Source organism: Lathamus discolor, chromosome 2 (genome assembly GCF_037157495.1).
Source record: "Lathamus discolor isolate bLatDis1 chromosome 2, bLatDis1.hap1, whole genome shotgun sequence".
Classification (NCBI taxonomy): Eukaryota; Metazoa; Chordata; class Aves; order Psittaciformes; family Psittacidae; genus Lathamus; species Lathamus discolor.
This window is the reverse complement of record NC_088885.1, coordinates 45,042,073-45,054,429: the sequence shown is the minus strand read 5'-3', so window position 1 is coordinate 45,054,429 and position 12,357 is coordinate 45,042,073. Positions and strand designations below refer to the sequence as shown.

Sequence of the window (12,357 nt, the reverse complement as noted above, 5' to 3'; positions counted from 1 at the left end):
AAGGTTGTAATTGCTTTGTATTAGCTTCTGCTTAGATGACAAAGCATTGGGATAAACCAATACTCAATCAAAACTGCTATTAACACCCAGTTGTGACATTTTAAGAATAAGAAAATTTACGATACTTGTGCTAGAAAGTTAAGAATATATGGGGATCAGTGAGAGTCTGCAAGAAAGAGATCTGGCTGTAAATCACTGGCATCTTCAACCAAGAGTCATGACTATCAAAAGCATTTTAGATATGAGTCTAGGAAATAAAAATAAAAAAAGAGTCAGTAAACTATTTATTTGAAATGGTTTACTTTAAAATCATGAGCGCAAGGCCAGGTGTGTAGGAATGGGGAGGATAAATTGAGGGGTTCCGAACAAGCTCAATATAAGGCTCTTTTTTACTAGACAGAAATAGTATTACAAAAATATAATGTTCTGCCTTTTTTGCCGTTGTTCTTTATTAGAACAGCCAATCACCTTATACAGAAGTGATTCTATTTACCCAAATCTCCTTTTTCAGAGGTACTATTTCTATTTATTTCCCTCAGACTTTATTTGTCCCATTTCACACCTTCTAGTCTTGTGTAAAATATGCTGGTTTCCTGTCATGGTATGAACCGATCCACACAGCTCGTTCACTCACTCCCCCCACTTTTCTCCCTCTTTCTCTCCTCTCCTCTCCCCTCCCCTCCCCCCCACTCACGGAGGGATGGGGAGGAGAATCGAGAGAATGTAACTCCCACGGGTTGAGATAAGAACAGTCCAGTAACTAAGGTATAACACAAATCACTACTGCTACCACCAATGATAATAATGATAAGAGAAAATAACAAGAGAACACAATACCACCGCCAAACGAGTTCGACCCCCCCTGAAGAGAGCCTGTGCCCTTCCTGGGTAACTCCCAGTTACCTCCCTGGGCATGACATGCTGTGGTATGGAATACCTCTTTGGCTAGCTTGGGTCAGGTGTCCTGTCTCTGCTTCCTCCCGGCCTCCCCCCATCCCTGGCAGAGCATGAGACTCACAGAGTCCTTGGCCAGAATAAACATTACCTAGCAACAATTAAAAACAATCGGTGTTATCAACTCTGTTCCCAGGCTGGAAGTCAAAACACAGAGCTTGCACCAGTTACTAAGAAGGATAAAAACTGCTACTGATGAACCCAGGACATTTCCTCATAGCTCCTCTTTCCCCTATATACCAATGAACATAAAATCTGTCCTTACTCCTGCTCTCACGAAACAGGCTCTCACTGCTAGTAGGCTGTTCCCCTCTCCTACTTCTTCTGCAGCAGATGACATCAAAATCTGCTTCTCTCATTTTTAGCCCTCCTCTTCTCTATGAAAGTCCAAATTTCAGTAATTTCATGCAGTAATAGCCACTGCATTGAGCCTAAAATGTTGCAGCATGCCCCTTATGGCAAAACTAAGGCAGAAGTCTGCAAAGGAAAGCTATCACAACCCTCTCCCCACTCCCCCACACAATTCTTTTGGGGGCTGTAGAATTCATTTTTCCCAAATGAGCATGAGCTGCTAGCCTAAGTAGTGGGAATCCCCTGAGAAGTAGTGAATGGAATATGTAGGCACATGATCTCAGAGCCTCACAGAATAAGGCAGCACATGGTAAGAATTAACTAACTGCTGAATCTCATAAAGTCATTGTACATTCAGAATTATCATCCTTTGGGAATATTTCTAATTTCGCATAGGCATCTTTTCTTCGGTAATCAAACACTAAAGTACCTTCAAGCCTGAAGTTTTAAAATCAGGGTTTCTAGAAAACATGCTTTAGTTCAAGCAGTATAAGTAGCTGATGCAAAAGTCGTGTGCCCTGTGTTACCGTGATCATAAGTGTTTCCTATGAACATAAAGCTCAAAGACATTATTCTCCTCACTTAACTCCTGCTCACTTCCTTGCTTTGGAAGATAGGAGGAACCGGTGCTTCACGCCCAAAGATGAAACAGGATTCTTGCCTTGCTTACTGAGAGTCAGAATATCTTACAGAATTTCTGTGTAAAACAAATGATCTTCACAATGACACAGGACTACCACAAACCAGCTTTGGAAGAAATACATAGGTGACAAACAGGAAGAAATGTGTATGCCAACAGCGGCAGGGAAAACATGGGACTATAACAGCAACAACTTAGCTTATCCAAACAAATGCACAAAAAGAGGAGAGGGCAGCTTTGCAGGTGAAGTAAATGCAGAGAAAGAGTCAGAGGAAGACCAAAGGAGCACAGGGCACAGCACAGCTGCAACAAAAGCTGCCCGTTAGTCCACTACCCTAACAGCCTGCTCTGTTCCTGTGCAACGGATGGCATGGGCTGGTCCCACCAGAAGACCCATGTCCTGTGGCTGACCTCTCCCTTCTCCTTTCCTGACAGCAAAACGGGGACAAGCTGCTTTTTAGACACCAGTGAGCCGAAGGAAGGGCTCCGTGGACTCTGACGTTTTTAGGCTCATCAACAGGACTGTTGATTGAACAAAGCAGAGATCTAAGCTTAATGATTGCAGGTAAGTGCTGAATGTTGCTACTGTGAACAGCAGGCAAGTCCAGCAAGTCATTTGGTGTCTTACAGGTGGACAATCTTGCAGAGCAAACCTTTGCCTGCAGGCTACAATCTACTGCAATGTTCCAGCTGGACATATCTGTGACTCACTCCACTCCAGCCCTCGTGTGGGGCATGAGAACCTCACTTCATATAAATGTGGCAAACGTACCACTCCATATAACTGGCACATTGAACGTTGCTGACAAGCTGCCAGGTTTGCTCACTGCCTGCCTCAAGAAGTGTTCCTCATTGTGAGCAGATAAATAGAGCCTGTTATCAAAAGCAATTATCACAACCGTTTAGCACCGTCACTTCCTGTACTGACTGACCCTGTCTTCTAATACTTTCTGTATTAATTTTGTGTCCACGTCTAACATCTTCATCCTCTATACTGGAAGGCACGGCCCAATGCTGACAAGCTGCCAGTGAGGCCTCAGCACTTGCTGTGCCCCTCAATGACTGCCCAGCTGGTGCTGGAATAAAAGAGCCGCAGCAGCTGCTGCTGCTCTGCTCTGAAAAGTGGCCAGGAAAACCCTGTTCTCCCAAAGTTGGCACAGCCCAGGAGACTGCAGCCTGGTGTGTTCCCAGGAGACCTGACTTCTGTTTCCAGCTCCATTGCTATCTTTGGGAAAATTACTTTGGCTTTCTGATAAAAAGATAAAAAGACTTTTTATCTGTCTTTTGTATTTAGACTATGGTCTTTCACCTCAGCCTTATGAGGTTTTCTTGGTTTTCTTTAGTTTGGAAAGAAAAATTAACTCAAGCAGGGTAGAAGCATTTTGAAGAGGCAGAGAAAGAAAAGAAGAGGGCAAGAAAGAGGAATAAAGTACTCTGCAATGCTGGACAAACCAAAACCTGGTTTGGGATTCCTGGGTGCTTCTGTAAAAGTCATAATAAAACCGGCATCCATAAGGCAAGCTGTAGTTACAGACTGATTTCTCCACAGCACAGTCTGGTCATGCTAATAATATATATTTATATGTATAAAATGACTCAGTGACAATAAGCCAACGACTCTCAGACTGCTACATACCTACACACCACTGGTGCTCCGCCAACTACTTTTCTTCTATGATAGTAGGGGCCTCTTTTGCCAATGGCTTAGAGTAAAAGATAACTAGACAGAATGAAAAAATACTCTTCAATGGGCTTTTAAAGCAAAACTAAAAAGGTAATTCCACATAATCATATCAGCTGTACCTACTAAGTAATATAATTTGCCAAATATACTGCAAATACTTTGACAAAAAATAGCTAAAATATTAAATATTTATTTTTCTGATTACTTGTGTGAATTTTTCAATAATGTGATACACAATTAATCATAAACCAAAGTATTTTACTATTTCTTCTATCTGCAGACATCACTTAGCTGGCTGTCCTGTGACAGTACTATGCACAGCACAGAAATACACTTCTTATATTGTCCACAGAAAATAAATATATGTTAAACATAAAACAAAAGGCATCCCTACCAAGTAACAGTCCTTATTGTTTTCTAATTCTAACCTGAGTATGAAACACACAAAAAATTAGGGAAAATGGTGTGCTAGTTTAATGTAATTAATCCAATTAAACAAAATTAAGCTAAACTAACTGAAGTATTACAATTCTGATATTTTCCAAATTTTATAAGGGTTTCACACATGCAAGTATTTAGAAAACGGAGAGTTGAAAGCTTGTATCAAAACCTGTAACAAAGAACCACAATCTCTCAAAATCACAGAAAAAAGCAATAATGAACACAGCAGCAAATCCAACACTATCAAACAAATCAGTCTATACACCAAGTGAATATATACCATAAGCACTCCTGTCTCCAGTGTCAACACTTTTTCACCCACTTTCCATAAGATGTAAGGATGTGGATTTCCAGAAGTGGTACCCAAGCATAACAGTGATCCACACACTTCCTAGCTACCCACTCAAGCCATGAAAACCTGTGTATTCTTGAGCATTTCCATGCAAAAATGTTCAACCAGCTCTCCCAGATATGATACATACCACAATATGGAGACAATAATTTAAACATTTTGACCAGTGTCCATCATATTTGAAAAAACCATGGCAGTCAGGTGAAGTTCCCTATGACTGCAAAAAGGGAAATATAACCCCCCTTTTCAAGGAGGGTAAAATGGATGACCCAGGGAACTACAGACCAGTCAGTCTCACCTCTATGCCTGGCAAAATCGTGGAGCACATTCTCCTGGAAGGCATGCTAATGTACATGAAGAACAACAAGGTGCTTCCTGATAGCCAGCATGGCTTCACTAAGGGGAAATCCTGCCTGGACAATTTGGTGGCCTTCTATGATGGGGCTACGGAACTGATGGACAGGGGTAGAGCAGTTGATGTCATCTACCTGGACTTGTGCAAAGCGTTCGACACTGTCCCACACGACATCCTTGTCTCTAAAGAGACATCAATTTGATAGGTGGACCACTTGGTGGATAAAGAACTTGGCTGGACAGCTGTACACAAAGAGTTGTGGTCAATGGTTCAATGTCAGGCTGGAGACCAGTAACGAGTGGTGTCCCTCAGGGATCGGTGTTGGGACCGATCTTGCGCAACATCTTTGTTGCTGACACGGACAGTGGGATTGAGTGTGCCCTCAGCAAATTTGCCAATGACACCAAGCTGTGTGGTTTGGTTGATATGCTGGAGGGAAGGAATGCCATCCAGAGGGACCTTGACACGCTTGTGAGGTGGGCTGATGCCAACCTTATGAAGTTCAACCATGCCAAGTGCAAGGTCCTATGTGTGGGTCAGAGCAATCCCAGGCACAGCTACAGGCTGGGCAGAGAAGAGACTCAGAGCAGTCCTATGGAGAAGGACTTTGAGGTGCTGGTCAATGAGAAAATGAACATGAGCCAGCTTCAGTGTGTGCTCTCGCAGCCCAGAAAGCCAACCGTATCCTGGGCTGCATCAAAAGGAGCGTGACCAGCAGGTCGAAGGAGGTGATCCTGCCCCTCTACTCTGCTCTTGTGAGACCTCACTTAGGAGGTATTGAGTATTGTGTACAGTTCTGGGGTCCTCAACATAAAAAGGACATGGAACTGCTGGAACAAGTCCAGAGCAGGGCCACAAGGATGATCAGGGGTCTGGAGCACCTCCCGTATGAAGACAGGCTGAGAAAGTTGGGGATGTTCAGCCTGGAGAAGAGAAGGCTGCTTGGAGACCTCATAGCAGTCTTCCAGTGCCTGAAGGGGGACTATAGGGATGCTGGGGATGGACTCTTCATTAGGGACTGTAGTGACAGGACAAGGGGTAATGGGTTAAAACTTAAACAGGGGAACTTTAGAATGGGCATCAGGAGGAAGTTATTTACTGTAAGGGTGGTGAGGCACTGGAATGGGTTGCCCAGGGAAGTTGTGAATGCTCCCTCCCTGGCAGTGTTTAAGGCCAGACTGGACAGAGCCTTGGGTGACATGGTTTAGTGTGAGGTGTCCCTGCCCATGGCAGGGGGGTTGGAACTAGATGATCTTAAGGTCCTTTCCAACCTTAACTATTCTATGATTCTATGACATCATCTGCAATTGTGTCTGCTGGCTCAGACACCTCCAACACTTTTTTCTGACATTTTTAGTACTACAGAAGTGTTGGAAAATAATAAATGGCATTCATACACATCTGTGCTCTCCAAAAGAGTCCAGAAAGCAGCCAAATAATTCAGTGATTTTTTTCAGCCTTTTGGGAGACTTTTTCCTACTAATTTCCTATTGAACACCACAGCCAGCCACTAGCAATCTGACACATGAATGTCTAAGCTGAGCATTGGCAAATGCTTGAAACACCAGTTTGTTATGCAGTTTTATTTACTCCTTGTAACCCCATCAATCTGAGGGACATTTTTGCCAGCGCTTGTCTGCCATACACCATAGTGTACTTCTGCATGTTTGCATATTCTGACAAAAATGTGGATTTCTTTTTCCCCGCAACAAGGAAGCAGAGAATACATTGGCTAAAAGTCATTTTTCTCCCCCAGCACTTAAAATTTCTTACTTTTTTTGCAGATCACTATCCAACCAGCATTTGCTTTTTTTTGTATGGCATACTTTTCTAACACTTTAAAACTTTGGGTTTATGGGAGCTTCTTTCTCTGCTCCTGGCAGAGTTAATACCATACACCAATTTACTTGTAGAAATATGTGGCCTCTGGATTCCTTATCCCTGACTGCCAAAGTTACTTCTCTTTCACTTCATTTAAGCAGTGCTTGCTTTTGATGAAACTGCTTGGAGCAGCAGCCTATCATTTCAATCTCATTTTCCAACACCACTAAAACAGTTTTACAGTGACAGTTGTACCAGCCTTATAAGCTTCTGCTAATGCAGCTATGTTAATAGAGTACATCCTGAACAGCTGCACTGCCCAAATGGAGCACGGGCTTCAGTAACAGGCTGTGCTCTAGTAAGGCAGAAACAGCATTAATTTCTTAAGTGCAGCTACAAACAAGACTGCAGAAAAGCACTAAAACGGTCAATTTGCAGCACATTTCATCACAGAACCAGAACTGACACCAGCTTTCAGAAAGGTGACTTGGGAGTCCATAGGTTGTGTTTTCCATCACTCTGTACCCTCAAGAAAGTTGCACGCCTATTTTATTTTAATTGTATTTTATTTATCAGTAGATCCTCCAAGAACCTACTTTCAGGAGCACTTAAAAACGCTAAAGGCATGTGCCAAACAGCAGTAGGCTCTGGCCAAGGGACTTCGGGAATTCCATTTCTTAGCTTGGACAGTGCCATCAGCGCCATGCCCAGCTCATCCATCGCTTACTGCCTTCACAGCGTTTGGAAGCAGCTGCCAGCAAGAGGAAGGAGCAGTCCCCCCCTTTCCCAGCCATCCCTCTAACCCCATGCGTGTCCACGGGCACCGACAGGGCGAGCCGGGAGAAGCGAGGCAGCGGCGGGAGCAGGCGAAGAAACCGCAGCCCCGATAACGAAGCTCTGGGCTCCAGCAGCCTTCCGACTCCGCAGCGCCGACGGAAGCGCCGCCAACCGCGGGGCAGCCCCGTCCTCACGGCCTGCCCCGGGGACTGCGGAGCGGGGGACGCGCAGACGGGCTCTAATAAACCCCGCCAAATAAGGAGCTGGCAGCCGCCACGGAAAGAGCTGCGGAACAGGCGAGAAGAGCGCTCCGCCTCAGGACGGGAGACCCCCGCCGGCCCGCCCAGCCCCACCACCGCAGCGGCGGAAAGCACCTCCCCCGACACGGCTTGACGGCAGCGGGGAGGAATGTGTTTCCGGGGCGGGGAAAGCGCGGCTGAGCGCAGAGCTTCCCCTCCCCCGCTGCGCCGGGCTCCCCCTCAGCAGCAAGGAGAATAGGCGGCGGTGAGCAGCCGGAGGGGGCGAGAAGCGAGGCCGGCATTCCCAGCCCAGCCCAGCCCGCTCCCGGGCGCCAGGCAGCTAGGCGGGCCGGGGCAGGAGCGCCCCTCTGCCAGGAAGCGGCCGCGCCGCGGACATGGCCGAGGTAGCGGGAGGACGGGGCGGGGGTTGGAGCTGGTCGGTAGCGGGCTGAGCGGCGCTTTCGCGGCCCGGGACTCTGGTGTCTGAGCGGGCGCCGGCGGGTGGTGCGGAGAACAGGGTGGCGAGCGCGGCTTCCTGTCGTTCGCCCGCCCGCCTTCCCTCCCTCCTCGAGTGGGGAGCCGCTGGCAGCACTCGGGAGGAGCCGCCGCCGCCACGGGGCGCGGGTACCTCGGCGCCCGTCCCGGGCGACTGAATGGGAGTCTCGCCGCCCGCCGTGCCCGCCCCGGCGCCGAGGTGTGCTAGTCCCGGGTCAGCGTTGCGGGCGGGCCGGATGGTGTCGGGCCCAGCCTGCGGCTTTCTGCCACTGGGACGGCGGCATCGGGCCTCCCGTGCCGATGGGGGCCAGCAAGGCCTTTGTCCCCCCGGGGCCCAGTCTTGCCCTGCCCTGGCAGCGCCCGCGGCCGGGCCGCCCCGACCCTTCCCTGCCTGCGAAGGCGGGAGCTTTGTGCCAGTGCCCCGCTTGGAGCTGCCTTGTGCGGGCAGTGGCTTCCCTCACGGGTGCCCGGGAAGGGGCAGCACTAGGCTCGGAAAAGTTCCGGGCAGCTGCCCCGGGAGGGCGGGCTTCCCCCTCGGTGCCCGGTCCGGCGGCGGGAGCGGCTTACCTTCCGCGGGAAGCAGAGGAGTTCCAGGGATGGGATCATAAGGAGTGAGTCAGTGGAGGAACTTGAGTGTCTAGGGGTTTTGACCTGCACATGTCTGTTAAAAAGTAGCTATTAATAGCGGAGTGTGTGCACTGTTCGAAGGACGGCGTGATTGTCAGTGCAGCCTTTTGACTGCTCGATGCTTCCAGTCTATGCAGTTTTTGCTCGAAGCTGTCTTGAGCCTCTGCAGCTCGTTACAAGCTTGTGTTGAAGTGAACGTGGGAATCCGAGGCCTCTGTATGTGGTCTGTTTCACACAGAGGTTTCTGAAACAGCTTGCAGCAATAGGAACACAGTATTACTATCTTCCTTTACCGATGGTTGGAAGGAAACATGGAGTGATAGGAAATTCTTTCTGACTCACTGTTTCGCCAATGTCAGATGTCTTTATCTTATGGAATAAGTGTCTGACTGCCTGCTAGACTCATTAGGTAGTCTTTGTGACTATTTTTCTGTATGGAAAAAAGTTGAAAAGTAGTTTTGGTTCCTTCTGCTTTTGTCTTTGGAATAATAAACCGGTCCATTCATGCCACCACATGTCCACATACCTGTTGGGTGAAAATGTTGGCTTTTCTTTTGATTTCTGGTAGATTTGTCATTGGTGCTACAGTCCTGCTCATGCCAAGACACACAGACCTTCAGGAGTAAAGATTGTCTCCGTGAAGATCATTTGAACCGCTCACGGCTAATGCTGTGTGTGTGCTTAAGTGTTGAAATGGAGCAGGACTTTATGTATGTGAGAGCAGGTTTAGATAATCTGCATTCCTGACACAACTATTCTATAGGTGATGGTGGTAGTGTGAGAAAAAGCAGGTTTTATTATGAAATGACATTACTTGGTAGCAGCATTTTTTCTTTTTAGAAGTATTATACTACTAGAAAGATGTGAATGAGACTAAAATAAGCAAGACTCTAAAAGTAGCGAAGACATTCGTTATCCACATACATCCCAGTGATGAAACTAATGATTCATTCTCCCATCACAAAAAATGTTACCTGCCTCTGGCAAATGATTAAGTAGCATTTTACAAGCCTGCCTAAGGCTATATTTATAAGGGTTGCAAAAACAGTGAGCCATTGGCAATGGGTAGGCAAGACAAGGCAAGTTTAGGATGGGTACACCTTCAACTTTTGTTTGTCCTTTTCAAAGATATTTTAGCTGAAACGTGCAAACCTGACAGGCATGCAGAAATCCTACCTTAATCAAAGTTAGAGCTGGTAAGTGCTGTATCTGTTTGCCAGCCACATGATAAATGAACCAGACTTATTTCAAAATGAAGTGTCAGCAGTTAAACCTGGTGTTCTTTGTGTGTGCAGCCAGGGAGTTCATTCTGCTCCGTACATTTAGTCATCTAGTCTACATCATATCCCTTCTAGTCTACATCATATCCCTAGTTTTGTCCACCCTTGTGAAGGACTTATTCAGAGGGAAGCGAGTTTCTCTAGAATGTGCAAGAATTTCTGATGTGAGAGCAGAATTTTAGTGTTTTTTCTTGTATTTTAAGTGACTCAAGTAGTTAATCTTCAGCCACTTCCTTTGGGAAGTGATTCCCACAGCTAAAAACAAACTGTCCAGAAACTTTTCCTGCTGTTCTTTCTTCCTGTTTCATGATTTCATTCCTCTGCTCTTAACCATCCTCCCTATACCTCTTTTAGGGTAGTTCTGCTATGGTGCGGTTTTGAAAAGAGCTTGTTTGCTCTAGCAAGTGGGTCAGGCAATAGATAACTTGGGTAGCAGAAAGACAGGCTTGGGGAGAGCGATGCAAACATGGGGAGGACATGTGTTCTCCCTTGCACTGAATATAATTCCCTTGCCACCACTGGTATGACTGCTCTACAATTGTTTGTAAATAGTTGTCATGCCTACTTTTCCACCCAGTCTTGATTTAGTTGAGTGATGTGATGTGCACTTAGCTGGTGGTTCTTCCAGCCCTCTGATCAGCAGGCTGTGCATGACTCTTGGTGGTGTGGCCTTCAGAAACAGTTCTGACTGCAATTGTGCAGGGCTACTGTTAAACATGCTGTCGGAGTACCTCCTTTGATGGGAACCTTTCTGTAAGCCATCATCAAAGACTGTAGTTCTGGAATGGGCTCCATCCCTGCTCCCTTTCCTTCTTGTGGACAGACATCAGACATGCAGAGTTCCTGCTGTTTCTCACCTGCCTGTGGCTGGTGGCTTGGGCTTCTTCAGTGCAGAACTGCCTGTGATGTGTGATGCAGCCTTCACTCACCTAACCGTTGCATGTAGGAAGTGAACATGTGAGCTGTGCTGCCCTGTGTTCTCTGTAAGTTGCACCCACCACATGGCGTGTTGAGTGGGTTTTTGAAGGCGGAAGAGTAGAGGCTGGATGGGGCTTTGCTGGCAGTTGGAATACCCAACCTCTTCTTCCTCTCCACTCCTTTGCAAATACATTTTGTACCCGTTCTATTTGAGAGAGGCTATTATGATGGGTGATACATGGCAAAACTAAAGTTAACAGGCAGGGATTTTCCTAATCCGTGTTAACTGGCAAGCTAGCTCATGTCTCCTCACATGGCACTTGGGAGAGACATTAGTTAGATCCAGAAAAGGGGGAATCCAGGCTTGGCAGCCTATTCTGACCTTATTTGTTTTTCTAGAACTTCAAGTAATTTGTTTTATCCTTTTATCCAACTATTCTTTTTCTTTTCCTTTTTTTTTTTTTTTTGTCTTTTTTTAGGATGGCCAGTCCCCCAGCATCCTTTTCATTCTTAGGAGCTGCAGTCAGCCTTCTGAGAGGGTACCCTTGCTGGGAGTGCCTTTTCCTCTTTTAAGCTTCTCGGGATCTATTGCTGGATCTCATAAAGCAATTATGTAAATAATTCTTCAAAATGTATTATGCAGTTAGGTTTATTAGAAGTGTCATTAAAAAGTACTTGCCAGCATGTGTGCTCTTCTCCTATGACTAGTTATTTAAGTCATCAGCTATATTCTCTGTCCTGTAGAAAATTTGCTGTCTCTCAGAAGCAGAAAACGTGGAACAAAGTCCATGTTTTCCTATCTCTCATCTGCCCCTGTGCTTATACTGCAAATCCTACAAATCGTTCCCACCTGCTCAACTTGCTTTGCTTTGAAGGTTCTTACTAGTGGTAGCGTTCTCATTAGCAGCTCTAACACTGTTGGTTAGATGTCTCGATTTTTCAGGCTTCTGTGTGTGTGTGCATGGGGTTGTTTGGGGTTTTTATACCAGCATGTGCATCTCGGAGCTTTACAGGAAAAAGAGGTTTTAGTGTAGGGGAGAGTTAGCTGTTGTTTCTGAAGGGGATGTTTGCTTGTTCTTCAAGGGAGTGTCTGACAGATGAACAAATTCTGTGGCTCTGTCTCCTGGACAGACACTGCAATATCTTTTATTAAAGGTTTCTTTTGTCTTAAAAAATTAAAATTTGTTGGTTAATTCTAGTACTGAATACCATCTCCTTTTTGCTGTGTAGTTTCTCCTCAGTCTGTGCTGCTCTGTTCTGTTGTGTATTCTGTTGCCAGCTTTCTGAAAAGGGTGGTTACTTGCCATGCAGTAACCACAGTGGACCACAACATTGACCAGTATCTGGTCAGTTGTTGTGGTTATGGAGCCTCTTGGGTAGCCTACAAAGTCAGTTTTGTGTTTACCCTCAAATGGGAAGAGAA

The 12,357-nt window shown here is 46.2% G+C and overlaps 1 protein-coding gene across 1 annotated transcript in view; it reads left to right on the top strand.

The window, feature by feature from the left end:
* Nucleotides 1-7,775: 7,775 nt before the first annotated feature.
* The window catches only part of ITGB1 (integrin subunit beta 1), a 45,756-nt gene continuing 41,174 nt past the window's right edge, over nucleotides 7,776-12,357 (top strand). Inside the window, exon 1 of the mRNA XM_065666707.1 lies at nucleotides 7,776-8,018. Coding sequence (XP_065522779.1) covers nucleotides 8,010-8,018 — 9 coding nt within the window. The 5' untranslated portion in view covers nucleotides 7,776-8,009. The remainder of the gene's footprint in view (nucleotides 8,019-12,357) is intronic.